This window comes from Pavona decussata, unplaced genomic scaffold, assembly GCF_977016875.1.
Source record: "Pavona decussata unplaced genomic scaffold, jaPavDecu1.1 SCAFFOLD_254, whole genome shotgun sequence".
Classification (NCBI taxonomy): Eukaryota; Metazoa; Cnidaria; class Anthozoa; order Scleractinia; family Agariciidae; genus Pavona; species Pavona decussata.
The window spans coordinates 5,720,106-5,739,061 of NW_028145657.1; the positions used below are offsets into that span (position 1 = coordinate 5,720,106).

The window sequence follows — 18,956 nt, forward strand, 5'->3', positions numbered from 1 at the left end:
TATATATATTTAGGATACCCAATAATGACGAAAAGTTGGGATTTGTAGTGAAAATATCTCAGGCTAGAAGTGAAGCCGATAGTGCAGCGATATTATTTATTGTACATAAATCATGCATGTTTTGCTTTGATACAAATCATGAATACAAGTGTATAATTTCATTCTATTTTTCATTGTATTGTTTACAAATAAATCAATATTAATGACTATGTTGTTTACTTGTTGATTAGTCACGTTACAAAAGCAAAATCTTTAATACGTTATAGTTTTCTTCTCAAACATTCAGCCATCTTTAGCTCATTTTTCAGTTTCAAGTTTGCAGTGTAGCTTTCAATGAATGTTTACTCTTACGGAGAAATATCGTTTAAAATATTTGCATCTGACACGATTCTTACAACCTAAGACTCCCTTACACGGACCAATTTTTCTTGGAAGAAAACGTTGACGAACATTTTTGCAAGGCAAAGTCACAGAATGTATGCCCCACAATTCAACTTAGTTTGCTATATGTTTGTGAAACGACCAACCTGCTTCAATACTCGGCATCTCGCAACTTAATATTGTCGCGACGTCAATTCTCACTGAGAGCTGTAGGAAAAGTAGACCAGTCTTGCTCGTTACCCAACACTGCGGGTTAGGTTTCATCAACTAACAACTATTGCAGATGGTTCGTCTTGCAATGCCCTTGTCGTTGTGGTCGTGGTGTTGTAAGTTGTAAGTTTCATCGCGTCAGTTGTTTTCGTGAGGGCGTCGGTTAAACAGCGAAAGTCTTCACTAAACACAACTAAAAGTGAGTTTATAACAACTTGCTGATTTGATCGTTTGCTTTTTACATAAGGTTGTTTTGTGACATGAAATGTAAAAACATTCGTGGGGAAGGTGATAACCGATATTATAAATCATTAGTATTTCTAACAAGTGCAAAAGAGGATTTGGGGGAGTTAGATTATTCGAGGGGGTGTTATCATTGGTTGAACTGAGTACGGTATAACAACAGCAGATATTTGTTAAAGAATTACAGTCCCGTAAAGACTCTGATTGAGAGAAGAAAAAATTTGTTTTTCGGTTACACCCGGCGGTATCAGTTATAGCCGGCATGCGAGAAAATGCGCTCCTTTATGAAACACAGCCTTCTTTGATCAAGTTCATAAGGTCACGTGTAGTGTAGTAACATCATTGATTGGCTCGTAATTAATTCCAGTTTGCTGCAGTCGGGCATCTGTAAGTTACCATCCAAACTGCCAGGAAAAGAGTTCTCACGAGACATGAATTTGAGGAGCGAGGGGTGGCAAGCGAAGCGAACCGCGAGAGGATTGGAGCGGGAGCAATCCTGTTCGCTCGCTGCTCGAGGCTGATTTAATACAGAGCTTGCTCGCAGGCTAACTTTGGGCTAATCGTAATCAACTGGCCATTTGACATACGAGAATGCGTATTGAACTGTCAACGTTATTGCGCCAGCGGCAGCTGGACATCAGCAATCTAATGGAATTTTAAAAGTAAGTACAAAGTAATCCGGCCATCGATTAAAAAGGATCAAGAAGCTGTGAAGTCCCTAAAACAGTTAAAAGAAAGGTGAGTCTTGATTCAACAATTTAAAGAAGTGCTTTGAATTCATAGTTTTATGCATAGTTAGCTTTAAATAAAATAATTCAATTATTGAATGTGTTTTTTGTTCACATGTATTTTTTTCATCTTTGTTAATAATTATACTACTTTACAATCAAGATCTCACAAGTGAATTTTCTTAAGTTATAAACTGGATTATAGTAAGAAATTTCAATTGAAGGAAATTTTGCAAACCATCGTAGGTGGTGATTTGGCCTTGGCATCCAAATTTCTCGAGTTTGCCCTAATTGGCATGCATACATTCAAACTGGTTCTTGTGTCAGAATTTACATAGTTCCATGTTTTCGTTGTGATTGGAGGGCTTGAATTCACCCAACAAGCCCATGACTTTAGCCTAAAACTCACCGAACTGTTAAGTGATGTTTGAAATGATTTCTTTTCTTCTCTATTTAAAGCCGAACAAAAGTTCTAAGTTCTAAGTTCTATTGCAAGTCTGTAGGCTCTACTTTGGCTCAGGGAGTCGTTATTATCATTTCGAACATCAGTTAACAGTTGCTTCTGTCAGGTTTTAGGCTTAAGTCAAATTCAAGCCCTCGATTGCAAATTATAAAGTTAACATGGAACTATGTTGGAAAGCACTTGTTGTCATAGATCAGAGTGCGGCTTTCCCTCTTCAAATCTTCATACACAAAGTATAAATCACTCTTCTATTTTGTTTTCAAGATAAAAAGAATGACTATAAAAATAGCGGGATTGGAAAATGTGCCATGGGATCACCAGGCAGTGATCTTAACCACTAAACAATCGATGACCCGCTGCCAGAACTCACCATTTTTTGGCTACATATCCTAACCCCCAACATAAATGCTAACTATTAAGCAAACCGGAGAGCTGTTTAAGCTGACTTGAGTGCTATTTAGTCGAACCAGAGTGCTTTTAGGGTAACTGGAAATTAACTTCATGTAATTGCAAGTAAATGTCCAAGGGCGCTGTGATCTATCCCTTCCAGTGCTTACCAACTATTTTTCGGACACAATTAAGAACCAGCCTATATGCATACCAAATTAGAGTGAATTTAGAGAAACTTGGATGCCAAGGCCACATCATGACTTACGTTGGTTTCGCGATGGCTCCTTCAAAACATGTTTTAACTTGATGGTCATGTGTTAAAAACAAAGTAAACAAAAACAAAGAAAAAAAAATGAAGCAAAGGACTAAAAAAAAAGTCTAGCAAACTCATTAGAGTTAAAGTTGTTGCAAGAGAGCATTAAACTATATACAGTACCCAGAATGAGATGGAACAATGTATTATTCCATTTGTTGTGAAATATGAGTTTTTTGTTCGTAGCTACTCAGATAACCTATCGTACGGAAATGCCACAGAAGTTGAAGAAGATTTATTAAAGCAAAGGAATGAACTGAGAATGAAGGAATGGTATTGTTGTGTTGCTAAAGAGCAGGTGAGACTGGTTTTTAAAGGTCACACAGTTGTTCCTAACTTAATCGGTTACTTCAGAACCGAAAGGGACATTCTGTTCTTCAGCTTGCAAAAAAGAAAATATGTCGAAGTAGTTTGTTGCAATACACTGTAACTACTGGGGTATTGCTGCTTGATTAGGCTGTTATTTGTAATATACTGAATTGAGCTGGATGTTATCATATTATTTTTAGCCTACGTAGCAGGCACGTGAAAAATATAAAGGACGCGAAAAATAGCATGGGGCGCGAGGGAGGGGAACACGCGAGGGTGGAAGTGGCTCCTTTTACCCTCGCGTGTCTCTCTCTCGCGCACGTGGCTTGCATGCCCTATATTTTTCATGCGTTTGCTATGCAGGGTATATTATCTTTATAATTACGCTCTATATTTTTCTTTGTAGACTAAACTTTTCACAGGAGATGTTCTTAACAGGCTTCAACTTACTGAGGACGATCTTCAAGATGAAACAATTAGCGATGATGAGAGTGTGACAGGTCCAGTAGACAAAAGACAGAGTGTGCACAGCACTAAAGGGAAGAAAATAAGGAAAGCTGGACAGCATCAGTTTGAAGAACACACTTTCAAAAAGCCTAAATTCTGTTACTACTGCAAAGGTCTTATAAAAGGTGCTAAGATTTCTGCTTGATATTGTAGCCGATTTTGTCACATGCCTTTACAAGATTGGAAACTGAGAACCAGATGGATTGGGCTCAAGACGTGCTTAGAACGTCAATCAGTGGCAAGTTTCATTTCACCAGTGGGTGATTTGGATTTGTTGTGTTATATAAGTAAATGTCCGTACCACGTGGAAGGTTTTTTTTTAATTTGGAGCCCTCACATCCACGTCTCTTTAAATTTTAATGCTTCCATTACAACATTTTGTCTTTTTTGTCTTTTTCTTTGTCTTTCACACCTCAGAACATTCATTGAAACTTCCTCTAAGTTCTAAGGGGTGGGCATTGATATTATTTTGGAACACATCTGATGCAATTGGTGCGGTTGGTATACCTTGTATAGCAGAAGTGTGTATAAAATGCCTGGAAGAGTGGTGCTATTCGCTGTCTTTATTGTAACCTGGTCTGTTTTTTTTTTCCTTTCCTGAATAACAGGTTTAATTCGACAGGGTGCTCGCTGAAAGGCTTGTAAAATGAGCGTACATCACAAGTGTCGGGACAATGTACCTTACTGTCCAGGAGATAGGGTGAGTGCTGTGATGTATATAAGAGCGCTTCATGATTGAGTGTACTCTGACCAATCACAGCTGATTTAAACAGCACAATGAAGCAATCAGAATTCAGAGCAAATGCGTAAAACCGGTGCCAAGTGCTGGAAAATGCATGGGACAAGTCACAAGTGGTTTTGGTCTGGCTTAAAGCTATCATTAACTAGCCTGATGAATTTCTTCAAGAATTTACAAAATGGATTAGGTTTACGAGAGGCGAGTTGCTCATTCCCCTCTCCCACCGTACCGCTCCGTTACTAAAAATTTGAAAGGGTACCCCTCTGGGACCACAACCTTATAACAGATTAGCTTCCCTTACTGTGGGAAAAATCCAGGGATAATTATTGTAGTGGGACTCCTTTAATAGAAACTGGAGTAGAATCCCAGCTGATAAAGACCAAGTTCTAGTAATAATAATAACAATCTTTTAATAGGATGCTCCATCACAAGAGTGGTTTACATAGAGGTCCTATTACTAGATGTATATTATATGATGCAATTAAAATATAAAAAATTTAAGCTAAAATCGAGATATAAAAATAATTACAACATACACACTGCAAGGATTAAAAACAAATACTTAATTATAAAAAGCAGAAAAAAGACACATCTTAAAAATTGGAAAACTTGCTGAGTTTCTTACAGTTCTCTCTAACTCATTAAAGTCTTTGAAACAGTGGTACCGCGAACGATGTTTCCCCAATTATAGTACGAGTACAAGTACGACTGCGAAATTGGCGCGCGCGAGTGAACCAGGGTCATTTTGGCGGGAAAATGAGATGGCCGTGGTCATGTTACCACAGGATTTTGTGAGAACGGCATAGTGGCGAAATCAAGCTCTCGGAACGTAGTTAAATCTTTTCTTTTTGGAATAACAAAAGGGCTTAGCTATCATTGTTCAAAATAACTGCGTCAATGTTCGCCGCTCACAAAGAGTAAAATGACGCTTTCTCGGAAACATCTCTTCATAGTACAAGCTAAAAACTTGAAGTCAAATCTCGTCTCGTAATGTAGGTAAGCGTGGGGCTGAGTGTGACTTGACTCCGTTGTGTGGTTCCTTTTTACAGTCAAATACAAAGGGACAGTCACTGCGCATACAACGAAACCAGGAAGATGATTCTGATGGCCCTGTGTACAGTGATGTGGACGATGCTCCCACCCCACCCCCTCACAGAGGAGCTTTGGGTCCAACAGCATCTTTACCTGCGTACAGGACAGACGACGATTTTTACGGTAAGAAAACGAAGAGGAAAGATGATAAAATATTCAAATGAGTGTCCTTGTTCTTATAATCGCGTTTCCTCTGACAAAAGCGCCGGCATACCTTAACTTTGTCCTTTAAACTAAAAAAACAATCTTTTTCAGTTAAGCTTGCGTACTTTTTCCTATCTTCCATATTTCCTTACCTCGCTTGAAACTTCTCGTTTTAGTATTACTATCAGTTTTCTGTAGCTGGTGGAGTTCGGTTTATAATGTAATCCTTAAGTTTTATCAGTACAGTGGGGAAAAAGTGCGCCATGGGGATCTCAGGAAAACTTCCATTGACACCCAACGAGAGCATTAAAACAAAATAGTTAAAACGTTGTTTTCTTCATTCCCCAGTCATTTAACAGCCTTTTAGGAGGCAAATTTGTGTGAGCTAACACAGTTTGATCTGAAAACCTAAATTGTAAAAAAATTTGGGGTACGGAATCTTATTTCCGAATGTACGAGCTGTTGTTGGCTTCCCGAAGATGCTAGCTGGCCTTTTTTGCGCTTTTAATGACGTATTTTCACCTCCGAACACAAAGGGAACTAGTTTTCAGCCTTGCTAAAGTTTGTCCTTTCGCTGAAGAAAACGCTAGTCACTAGTTTAGCGTTCTTCACAATTTGATCCGAATTTTTGAGCCGGGTTATGTCAGTCTTTCCAAACAGGGGATATTTCACCGAAACGAACCATTTGAGTATGTGGTAAAATTTGTTTTATTGACACAGAACTCACAGAAGTTTGTTTCTCTTTCTGGCTTCAGATAATGCAGAGAAAATGTTTCCTTCCTCAGGAATGGTAAGAATTTTGAAGATGTATGTGTATAACTATCCGTCTCAACTTGTGGACAACTTCCTCTTACAGACAGATGCAATGCTTTTTGCTTAGCTACAAAAGTTTAGGCATGATTTGTAAAAACCGCAAAGCAGTATTATATTCGAGAATGTACATTGTGAAATAATGCACCGATCAATTCGAAACTCCCAACGAACGCCCTCACCGGGGAGGGTGGGGAAGGGGCATAGCCTGGGACCGTTTACTTTGATTTACGAAGGTAAATAAAACATATAAAGATGAACTTCGTTTCGCTTTCGCTGAAGCATCCCAACGAACTAAAAAACGTTGGCCAGATGAAACAAACTAACAAACTTTTATTAAAAGTAATCATGAACTACCGGCGTAGTTTAACGAACGTAAGTTAAATTGGTCTTCGTTAAGGTACGTTATTTTATTTCTAAGTTAGTACGCGCGGTGATTGGTCAATCTTGCGGGCTGTATTTCACTGCACGAGGTAATTTTCATCAACTTTACCACTGTGATTGCTTAAGGTTTCTTAAACTGCGCAACGTAGGTAGTTGTTTGTTTTATTCGTCTATGTTAGAGGGCCCAGATTCGAAGTTTAATTTTCAGAGCACTGTATTTTATTCCTGTCTACTGGAATAACATTTTCATTCAATGTTCATTCAGTTTTTTCAGCACCGCTTGTCCTCAATTCAGTGTGGTTTAATTATCAGCAAAATGGTGTTTTTATTTCAGAAATGCTGTGTAGCGCTTTACGATTTCGAGGGAGAGAATGATGGAGACCTTAAATTATGGTGAGCTCATGGATTTCCATTTCTTTTTTGTTTGCTTTGGTTTGGTTTGATTTTGTTATTCAAGTTTTCGCTACAATCAGTGAAAACTGTTGATTGTGTAACATGCCACCAGGCCGTATTTTCGTTTCGCTTTGTTAACCATTTGCTCCATTCCCGTGGAAACCTGAAACGACTGAGTATCCATGCAAGAGAAAACAAGAGAACTGCTAAGAATTAGGCCCGATAACAGGTTATACAAAGCACTGATGTGTTACCATTTTTAATAATAATCGATAATTGACAATCATCGAAAATCCAATCAAATTCTTCAGTAGTAAATTTAATCTGCGCATACTCGGAAGACCCAGCTTAAGTTCAGTCACAATTTGAGGAGTATCGAATGGTCTTTGGGAGCATTCGCGAGCATGCGAGCACTGTGCTGTTTATTGCGAGCACGAGCAGTATAATCGAATTTGTCTGGTGAGCAGCGAACATTTTAGAAGAAACATTTTTAGAACTTGTAAGCAGCGAGCACGTTCGTAAATTTTCCTTTAGCAGCAAATTTTATTTTTTTATTTCACACGATTATTTATTCTTATTTTTTATTTTATTAGAATGCGGCTAGTAGTATGAGTGACACCTCCACAATACACAGCACTTTTACATCTTAAGAATAACATATGTTAACTTATGTTTTTGTCATGTGTTTTCAAAGAAGTGCAGGCAGAGATTTATTTCTGTACTACAAAACCTACAAAGCATGATTCTCGAGCAATCTTTAACGAGAATCCCATGCGAGCTTGCGAGCAAATGCGAAAATTTTGAGAAGCACGAGCAAGCGAGCACTCGTCAAAATTTTGCCAGCAAATCGAGCAAAGGCTAAATTTGGCGAGCACTAGATAATTTTAAGGGACCGTTCGATACCTCTAATTTGTATATTCAATCCCAAGCGTAGTTGTAATTTAAGTAATACATTGATATCGTTCTCCTTCTGGGCACCAAACGGTTCACTTGTAAATTCGGATTTAGTTGTATAAAAAATCTACAGTTTTCTTTGGATAATATCCACTAAAAATTTCGTTACTCTGGAAGACTAATTCCTTTCGTTTTCAAAGTGGTAAATATATGATTAAAAATACGAAAAAAAATCAGCCAACATTTTCGTAAAACCAACAACAGTTCTAATAAATTCCGGCGGAGAATAAAATTCTATTACCTAACGCTTTCTCCGACCAAAATATTCACCTCAACCATCCGAACAGATCACACTCTAGAAACTTACTCAAATATGTCTTTAAAAGGTGGCTGGCGTTTTCTTGTACAACAAAGTATTTTTTCCCATCTTGTAGTGCTGGTGATAAAATAAAAGTTATTAACGGCGCAGATGAAAACTGGTGGGAGGTAAGACTAATTTCTATTTTTATTTTTCCTGATCGCCTCTAAAAGCAGTCCTCCCCGTTAAATCCTGCAGCAGATTATTGCTTCTCTAAGATTTATCTTTTTCCATATTTCTGATTCATATGTACAATTTTCCTGTTTAAGCAGTCTCAAGAGTCAAAGTGGCAGAGAAAAAGAATTGACGGCTTTAAGAGCTTTAAAACTAATCTAAAACTAGAAACAAGTGGCACGAATTGTCTTCTGCCTTGAACAGCTTTGTTAACATTCGTGAGAGGGGTCCCTCGGGTCCCTCTGGGCTGGTAATCGAGCCTAAAGAGTCCCCAGTAAGGCTGTGCTTTACAGCATGGTGTCTTGTCAGGCGCTTGAGTTATAGTAGCACACAATGTCGTCGGCGCCTGTCAGTCACGCCACGTGTTAGCGTGAACGAAATTGCACCCTCAATTAACTCAAGCTCCTGACAGCAGGGCTTTCTCTAGTTTGAAATCGTCATTTGAGGTTCGTTTTGTTTTTGCGTGGATTCAATTATATGATCAGTTTAACTGGTTTGTTTTTAGCATGTTTTAATTCCATCATGATTAGCCAGCAACGTCCATTGATATCATTGAGGGTCACATAAACTAACACTATTATTTGTTGTTATTAAGGGCACAAGTAAAAGCCAGACAGGATTCTTTCCAGCATCGTATGTGCAGGTAAAAAAAAAAAAATGGTTTTGTCCATGCGTTTCAATGTTAAGATGGTTTTGGCCATCTACATTCAGTTGACTTTGCGAGACAGGAATTCGATGCTTTGTCTGCTTTCTCCCTGAGGCACGTGGTGTGGCAACGCGTGATTTGGGGAGCGGGCGGGTTCAAAGTACGAAACTTGATAGGACATGGGTTTTGTTGCATTTTATTTGAGCTGGCTCTGTCGCTGGTTTCATATAGAACTGCTACACCGTGCTGACGAGTTCCAATAAGAACGAAACAGCTGTCCACGGTTGCAGCCCTGTTTTGTCGGTTTCTCTCGGGTTGTTGTCTCGCAAAGTCAACTCTTTCACGTAGTATCAGCCTTGCAGTTTGTGTTACAGTTTATTTTTGGCTGATTAGGTCTCTTGTAGATCCTACGTCAACTGACAGCATTATCGTTCGCGGTCCTTTGCAGTTTTCACGTAATCTTTGTTGTGTTCAATCGTAAAGACCGAAAATGTAACACAACAATAGTAAACGAGGATAGTGTATTCTGTGCATTTTGCACAGATACAGGGAGGGGGTAGAGGTAGAGGCCGGTTGAATTGTATTCATTTGAATGCACTTTTATGTGCCCCCCCCCCTCCTCCCCCAACCCACCAACCCACCCAACCCCCTCAGAAGCAGACGATTCAACCGAATCATGTCAGAAGTTTTTGTGGTTTTGTGGCGTGAAAACAGGCCCAGTTCGTGCGAATTTTTTGGGGGGAGGGGAAGGGAGAGCAGGGTGCCATCTTTTTTCCGTAAAGTGGATTCACTGCGGCCAGTCCGCCCTGGGTCACGTGATTACATCATCGGATGACCGTGAAGGCCTGAGAAAAAGTGGCACAGAAACCAAAAAAGCTGGAACCCAACTACTTGGTATCGGACGTGACAAATTTCAAATAGCAGTGTATTCTTCTGTTCTGTACGCCTGCATAATGACACCAAAGGCACTGACTGACATTTGTTCCTTTGTCTCTGCTGTAGGTCATTTCGCCAGATGACGTTATTCTCCGTTGCCTTTTCGATTTCAATGGTCAGGAAGGAGATTCAAGCGAATCAGGAGATTCAAGCGAATCAGGTCAGCAGATGGTTGCGTTAGAACAGGCTCAATTCATGCGAATGTAACAGTGCAAATTGACTAACAACTTTTCTTTTCAGCGAGTTTCTTTCTTTTGATTATTCGCCGCTGTTTCAAAAAAACACTTTAGTGCTCTTTGAGTTCCTTTTTGCGTTATTTGCCATGACCGGGCTGTGCTGGAAAAGCGGTGTCCTAAAAAGGAACACAAGAAACAGCAAGTTTGTATCCGAATGAAAGAGAAACTGTTGCGAGCTTGTCACCGTAAAAAGACTCTTAGTAAAGGTGGCTGTTTGAAGGACAACAAACAGTTCAAATTACAAAACAAAACAATACTGAAGAAATAGTAGAGTTTTATGGCAAATTTTAGATGGTTTTCTCTTGTTGTTGTAGATTATTGTTCAAGTCAGAAATGAAGGCAATGGTTGGATCGTCGGTAGAACAGGATCTGTGGAAGGAGCATTCCCAGCGTCATATGTCGAAGAACTTAGCAATAATGGCCTGGATTAGTAATAGCTGCATACAAAAATGAAGAGATCAAAGAGAAGCCTTGAGCTACGCCAGTTACCGTCAAACAAAGAGAAGCCTTAAGCTACGCCAGTTACCGTCAAACAAAGAGAAACCTTGAGCTACGCCAGTGACCGTCAAACGAAGAGAAGCTATGAGCTACGCCAGTTACCGTCAAACAAAGAGAAACCTTGAAGTCTCCTTGAGCTACGCCAGTTACCGTCAAACAAAGAGAAACCTTGAAGTCTCCTTGAGCTACGCCAGTTACCGTCAAACAAAGAGAAGCCTTGAGCTCTCCTTGAGCTACGCCGGTTACTGTCAAACAAAGAGAAGCCTTAAGCTACGCCAGTTACCGTCAAACTCTGAGGTTGTCGCGGGTGTTTTTGTATGGGAAAATCAATCATAGTGATCTGGATTTCTTGGATTTCATGTTCACCCCAAACAAGATAATTTGTTTCTATGGGGCCGATGACATGAGTCGGTCTTGCTTGGTTTGCCGAGATCTCGGGACGTTCATTAAACACAGCAAAAATTGGCGCATTAATTTAAGGGAACTTTTCACGCAACAAAAAGCTTATTTTTAATGTAATGTGAAAACGTTTTTTTAAGAGGGAGCGTTTTTATATAGCTTCTAATATTGGGGAAACATATTTTTTCTTTTCAGGAAACTGACTAGAGACAGGGCACAAATAACGTAAAAAAACCAAACAAACAAACAATACAAATACCACCTAGCGTGTCTTTTGTTTTCCGTACTCTTTTTTACTGGTTTCAAAAGGTTTCAGTTCATTTTATTCATCCGCGAGACTCAATCAATAGCAGATATCTAGCTCGCTTGGTGGCCATTATACCTTGACCGAGTAGAATAAATACACTTAGGTATAGCCTTGTAATCATGATTCATTGTTGAAGACTGCCTGAGTTTCACTAAGCATGAAACAGAATCCATCAAAACATGAGTCCATTAACCAAGAATCGAAAAAGAAAGCTGTGGAACTCGTTTCTCCGAATCAAATTGCTTTCAATAATTCAGTTTGAAATGCTTTGCGAAGTTGAATTTCGCAAAGCAAGACAGTATGTGGTCTTAAGATGGTTTGTAACACTTACAGGAATGTATATGATGAAGAGACCTTCATCCTCTCTTGATATGATGTAATGGTTTTCACGGTGAAAAAAGATGTGCAACATGTAAAAAGAAAGAACTTTGTAAACCTTCCAGTATCCAATCCGACCTGCTGTATCAATGCAAGTAATTAAATTATATCATCGTGGGTAGATTTACTGTGTGATTTTCTTTTTACTTAGATTCCAAGCTGGAGCAGCAGATTGTCATTATTAGATCGTTATTTGCTCTCCTTTTGAGCTTACACGGGCTTTTGTCCACGGTGAACATCAATTTTTAAGACACATAAGGTCACCCTGGGATCCCTCGAGTTTGCGATTTGACGTCCATAACATTAACAGATCAAAACACTCGGCACACCCCGGGACACTCTAGGGACGGTGATGTTGTTGTTGTTGTTGTTGTTGTTGTTGTTTTTCACAAGTTTTTTGATGTGTATCGGTAGACCCGCTGGAATGGTGATGTGGGCCAATTGATAGAGCTGCAAATTATTGGAACAACTGATTGCATCCCAAAGTTTTGGCCCCAGAAATCATCGGCGCAAGTTAAATATTTTGATTGCATGATAAAGGTAGAGCTACACAGAAGGCGCGAACGGAAGTGTGACGGAAAGTTTGTACATTTAATATCTTTAGTTTTGTTTATTGTTTTCGATTACTGTACACATCAATCAAGGATCGCTCGTTCAAGACATTTCATTGACATTTAGTCTAAAATCCATAAGCGTCGCGTCTCGATAGCTTTAAATTACCAAATCATTTTATTACGCGGGATGCCCTGAAGGGGCATACCGTGTCTAAAAACGGGTCGATTTCTTTTTACGCGGGATGCCCTGAAGGGGCATACCGTGTCTAAAAACGGGTCCATTTCTTTTTACACGGGATGCCCTGAGGGGGCATACCGTGTCTTAAAACGGGTCGATTTCTTTTTTACGCGGGATGCCCTGAGGGGGCATACCGTGTCTAAAAACGGGACGATTTCTTTTTCTTCGTCGTAGCTTCAAATCGGTACATTAATTTATTCATTAAACTCACCCCTCTCCTACTCGGGGTGTATTGTTCTGATTGTCTTCAACAGAAGCAGGCCAATCAAAATCCATTCTTGTCGCTTACATCGCGAGGGAGGGGACCCACTCACCCCTACCTGTGTGACGTCAACGCATCATTTGATCTATTTATTAAAAACAGATTAAATTTGGCACCATATTGTTTATAACATGTTCTGGACTCAAGTGTGCCGTTTTCAAACGGAAATTTCACCATTTTGAAGCGGCAAATCAAAAGAATAACTTCTAAGAAGCACTCGACATTTAAAACGGTAGAAATTGGTGAGTTCATGGCGAAGGAATCGTGCTTTGTTTGACAGTCCTTGACAACGACGCGAGACTAAAAAGAGGTCATTGAGAAGCTTACGCTATCGTTATGGAATTCCACACATTTCCGGTGAAAGTCTGAGTCGCGTAACACAAGGAAAACAACGTAACGCGATCGTCGTGACTCAAACTATTCCATTAGCAAGGATAGATTTATCAATCGGCGAAGCATACAGTTGGAATAAATGAATGAGCCCCAGCATCACGCGTAATGCCAGTGTAGCAGGCATCTTGTTTTTTTCTTCGTCGTATACACAAATCGGTACATTAATTTATTCATTAAACTCTCCCCTCTCCTACTCGGGATGTATTGTTTTGATTGTCTTCAACAAAAGCAGGCCAATCAACATCCATTCTTGTCGCTTATATTGCGAGGGAGGGGACCCACTCACCCCTACCTGTGTGACGTCAATGCATCATTTGATATATTTATTAAAGACGGATTAAGTCGCGCCATATTGTTTTAACATGTTCTGGACTCAAGTGTGCCGTTTTCAAAGGGAAATTTCACCATTTTGAAGCCGTAAATCGAAAGAATAACTTCTAAGAAGCACCCGACACGTAAAACGGTGGAAATTGGTGAGTTCTTAGTGAAGGAATCGTGCTTTGTTTGACAGTCTTAGACCACGACGCGAGACTGAAAAGAGGTCATTGAGAAGCTTACGTTATCGTAATGGAATTCCACAAATTTCCGCTGATAGTCTGAGTCGCGTAACACACGGAAAACAACGTAACGCGATCGTCGTGACTCAAACTATTCCATTAGCAAGGATAGTTTTATCAATCGGCGAAGCATACAGTTGGAATAAATGAATCAGCCCCAGCATCTCGCGTAATGCCAGTATAGCAGGCATCTTGTTTATTCATTAAACTCTCCCCTCTCCTACTCGGGATGTATTGTTTTGATTGTCTTCAACAAAAGCAGGCCAATCAACATCCATTCTTGTCGCTTATATTGCGAGGGAGGGGACCCACTCACCCCTACCTGTGTGACGTCAATGCATCATTTGATATATTTATTAAAGACGGATTAAGTCGCGCCATATTGTTTTAACATGTTCTGGACTCAAGTGTGCCGTTTTCAAAGGGAAATTTCACCATTTTGAAGCGGCAAATCGAAAGAATAACTTCTAAGAAGCACCCGACACGTAAAACGGTGGAAATTGGTGAGTTCTTAGTGAAGGAATCGTGCTTTGTTCGACAGTCTTAGACCACGACGCGAGACTGAAAAGAGGTCATTGAGAAGCTTACGTTATCGTAATGGAATTCCACAAATTTCCGCTGATAGTCTGAGTCGCGTAACACACGGAAAACAACGTAACGCGATCGTCGTGACTCAAACTATTCCATTAGCAAGGATAGTTTTATCAATCGGCGAAGCATACAGTTGGAATAAATGAATCAGCCCCAGCATCTCGCGTAATGCCAGTAAAGCAGGCATCTTGTTTTTCTTTTTTTTTTTTTTCTTCCTCGTAATCGCAAACCTGTACATTAATTACGCGGGATGCCCTGAAGGGGCATACCGTGTCTAAAAACGGGTCGATTTCTTTTTTTTTTTTTTTTTTTTCTTCCTCGTAGCTACAAATCTGTAGATTAATTTATTCATAAACTCTCCCCTCTCCTACTCGGGATGTATTGTTCGGATTGTCTTCAACAACAGCAGGCCAATCAAAATCCATTCTTGTCGCTTATATCGCGAGGGAGGGGACCCACTCACCCCTACCTGTGTGACGTCAATGCATCATTTGATATATTTATTAAAGACGGATTAAGTCGCGCCATTTTGTTTTAACATGTTCTGGACTCAAGTGTGCCGTTTTCAAAGGGAAATTTCACTATTTTGAAGCGGTAAATCGAAAGAATAACTTCTAAGAAGCACCCGACACGTAAAACGGTGGAAATTGGTGAGTTCTTAGTGAAGGAATCGTGCTTTGTTTGACAGTCTTAGACCACGACGCGAGACTGAAAAGAGGTCATTGAGAAGCTTACGTTATCGTAACGGAATTTGACAAATTTCCGCTGATAGTCTGAGTCGCGTAACACACGGAAAACAACGTAACGCGATCGTCGTGACTCAAACTATTCCATTAGCAAGGATAGTTTTATCAATCGGCGAAGCATACAGTTGGAATAAATGAATCAGCTACAAATCGGTACATTAATTACGCGGGATGCCCTGAGGGGGCATACCGTGTCTTAAAACGGGTCGATTTCTTTTTTTTTTTCTTCGTCGTATACACAAATCGGTACATTAATTACGCGGGATGCCCTGAGGGGGCATACCGTGTCTTAAAACGGGTCGATTTCTTTTTTTTTTTCTTCGTCGTATACACAAATCGGTACATTAATTACGCGGGATGCCCTGAAGGGGCATACCGTGTCTAAAAACGGGTCGATTTCTTTTTTTTTTTTTTTTCTTCCTCGTAGTCACATATCGGTACATTAATTTATTCATTAAACTCTCCCCTCTCCTACTCGGGATGTAATGTTCTGATTGTCTTCAACAACAGCAGGCCAATCAACATCCATTCTTGTCGCTTATATCGCGAGGGAGAGGACCCACTCAACCCTACCTGTGTGACGTCAACGCATCATTTGATATATTTATTAAGGACGGATTAAATATTCGCGCCATATTGTTAACATGTTCTGGACTCAAGTGTGCCGTTTTCAAACGGAAATTTCACCATTTTGAAGCGGGGAATCGAAAGAATAACTTTTAAGAAGCACCCGATATTTAAAACGGTGGAAATTGGTGAGTTCCTGGCGAAGGAATCGTGCTTTGTTTGACAGTCTTAGACCACGATGCGAGACTAAAAAGAGGTCATTGAAAAGCTTACATTATCGTAATGGAATTTCACACATTTCCGATAATAGTCTGAGTCGCGTAACACAAGGTAAATAACGTAACGCGATCGTCGTGACTCAAACTATTCCATTAGCAAGGATAGTTTTATCAATCGGCGAAGCATACAGTTGGAATAAATGAATCAGCCCCAGCATCACGCGTAATGCCAGTATAGCAGGCATCTTGTTTATTCATTAAACTCTCCCCTCTCCTACTCGGGATGTATTGTTTTGATTGTCTTCAACAAAAGCAGGCCAATCAACATCCATTCTTGTCGCTTATATTGCGAGGGAGGGGACCCACTCACCCCTACCTGTGTGACGTCAATGCATCATTTGATATATTTATTAAAGACGGATTAAGTCGCGCCATATTGTTTTAACATGTTCTGGACTCAAGTGTGCCGTTTTCAAAGGGAAATTTCACCATTTTGAAGCCGTAAATCGAAAGAATAACTTCTAAGAAGCACCCGACACGTAAAACGGTGGAAATTGGTGAGTTCTTAGTGAAGGAATCGTGCTTTGTTTGACAGTCTTAGACCACGACGCGAGACAGAAAAGAGGTCATTGAGAAGCTTACGTTATCGTAATGGAATTCCACAAATTTCCGCTGATAGTCTGAGTCGCGTAACACACGGAAAACAACGTAACGCGATCGTCGTGACTCAAACTATTCCATTAGCAAGGATAGTTTTATCAATCGGCGAAGCATACAGTTGGAATAAATGAATCAGCCCCAGCATCTCGCGTAATGCCAGTATAGCAGGCATCTTGTTTATTCATTAAACTCTCCCCTCTCCTACTCGGGATGTATTGTTTTGATTGTCTTCAACAAAAGCAGGCCAATCAAAATCCATTCTTGTCGCTTATATTGCGAGGGAGGGGACCCACTCACCCCTACCTGTGTGACGTCAATGCATCATTTGATATATTTATTAAAGACGGATTAAGTCGCGCCATATTGTTTTAACATGTTCTGGACTCAAGTGTGCCGTTTTCAAAGGGAAATTTCACCATTTTGAAGCCGTAAATCGAAAGAATAACTTCTAAGAAGCACCCGACACGTAAAACGGTGGAAATTGGTGAGTTCTTAGTGAAGGAATCGTGCTTTGTTTGACAGTCTTAGACCACGACGCGAGACTGAAAAGAGGTCATTGAGAAGCTTACGTTATCGTAATGGAATTCCACAAATTTCCGCTGATAGTCTGAGTCGCGTAACACACGGAAAACAACGTAACGCGATCGTCGTGACTCAAACTATTCCATTAGCAAGGATAGTTTTATCAATCGGCGAAGCATACAGTTGGAATAAATGAATCAGCCCCAGCATCTCGCGTAATGCCAGTATAGCAGGCATCTTGTTTATTCATTAAACTCTCCCATCTCCTACTCGGGATGTATTGTTCTGATTGTCTTCAACAACAGCAGGCCAATCAAAATCCATTCTTGTCGCTTATATCGCGAGGGAGGGGACCCACTCACCCCTACCTGTGTGACGTCAATGCATCATTTGATATATTTATTAAAGACGGATTAAGTCGCGCCATATTGTTTTAACATGTTCTGGACTCAAGTGTGCCGTTTTCAAAGGGAAATTTCACCATTTTGAAGCGATAAATCGAAAGAATAACTTCTAAGAAGCACCCGACACGTAAAACGGTGGAAATTGGTGAGTTCTTAGTGAAGGAATCGTGCTTTGTTTGACAGTCTTAGGCCACGACGCGAGACAGAAAAGAGGTCATTGAGAACCTTACGTTATCGTAATGGAATTCCACAAATTTCCGCTGATAGTCTTAGTCGCGTAACACACGGAAAACAACGTAACGCGATCGTCGTGACTCAAACTATTCCATTAGCAAGGATAGTTTTATCAATCGGCGAAGCATACAGTTGGAATAAATGAATCAGCCCCAGTGCCAGTATAGCAGGCATCTTGTTCATTAAACTCTCCCCTCTCCTACTCACTCGGGATGTATTGTTCTGATTGTCTTCAACAAAGGCAGGCCAATCAAAATCCATTCTTGTCGCTTATATCGTGAGGGAGGGGACCCACTCACCCCTACCTGTGTGACGTCAATGCATCATTTGATATATTTATTAATGACGGATTAAATAGTCGCGCCATATTGTTTTAACATGTTCTGGACTCAAGTGTGCCGTTTTCAAAAAGGGAAATTTCACCATTTTGAAGCGGTAAATCGAAAGAATAACTTCTAAGAAGCACCCGACACGTAAAACGGTGGATATTGGTGAGTTCCTGGCGAAGGAATCGTGCTTTGTTTGACAGTCTTAGACCACGACGCGAGACTGAAAAGAGGTCATTGAGATCGTAATGGAATTTCACAAATTTTCCGTAGCCTCCCACGCAGTTCGTCACGCGTTCCTGCCCTAAGAACGTCTGCGTGGGAGGCTAAAATTTCCGGTGATACTCTGAGTCGCGTAACACAAAGGAAACAACGTAACGCGATCGTCGTGACTTAAACTATTCCACTAGCAAGGATAGTCTTATCAATCGGCAAAGCATACAGTTGGAATAAATGAATCAGCCCCAGCATCACGCGTAATGCCAGTGTAGCAGGCATCTTGTTTATTCATTAAACCCTCCCCTCTCCTACCCGGGATGTATTCTTCTGATTGTCTTCAACAAAAGCAGGCCAATCAAAATCCATTCTTGTCGCTTATATCGCTAGGGAGGGGACCCGCTCACCCCTACCTGTGTGACGTCAACGCATCATTTGATTTCTTCATTACTGACTGCATTAAATTGTGGCGCCATATTGTTAACATGTTGTGGACTCAAGTGTGCCGTTTTCAAACGGAAATTTCACCATTTTGA

At 40.3% G+C, this 18,956-nt stretch overlaps 1 protein-coding gene across 2 annotated transcripts; it reads left to right on the top strand.

Moving 5' to 3' along the window:
• Positions 1-1,870: 1,870 nt before the first annotated feature.
• On the top strand, positions 1,871-10,992 carry LOC146456787 (SH3 domain-containing YSC84-like protein 1). 2 transcript variants are annotated; one of them, XM_085092788.1, is made up of 10 exons: positions 1,871-2,038; positions 3,528-3,669; positions 4,153-4,244; positions 5,333-5,498; positions 6,275-6,309; positions 7,048-7,106; positions 8,435-8,486; positions 9,128-9,175; positions 10,181-10,274; positions 10,665-10,991. In XM_085092788.1, exons 3-10 carry the CDS (start codon positions 4,191-4,193, stop codon positions 10,685-10,687), a joined length of 531 nt encoding a protein of 176 aa, XP_084948914.1. In that variant the 5' UTR covers positions 1,871-2,038; positions 3,528-3,669; positions 4,153-4,190; the 3' UTR covers positions 10,688-10,991. The 2 variants fall into 2 exon arrangements, with proteins under 2 accessions (XP_084948914.1, XP_084948915.1); XM_085092789.1 differs by lacking the exons at positions 1,871-2,038; positions 6,275-6,309 and having other exon boundaries at positions 3,062-3,669; positions 10,665-10,992.
• The last annotated feature ends 7,964 nt before the right edge of the window (positions 10,993-18,956 follow it).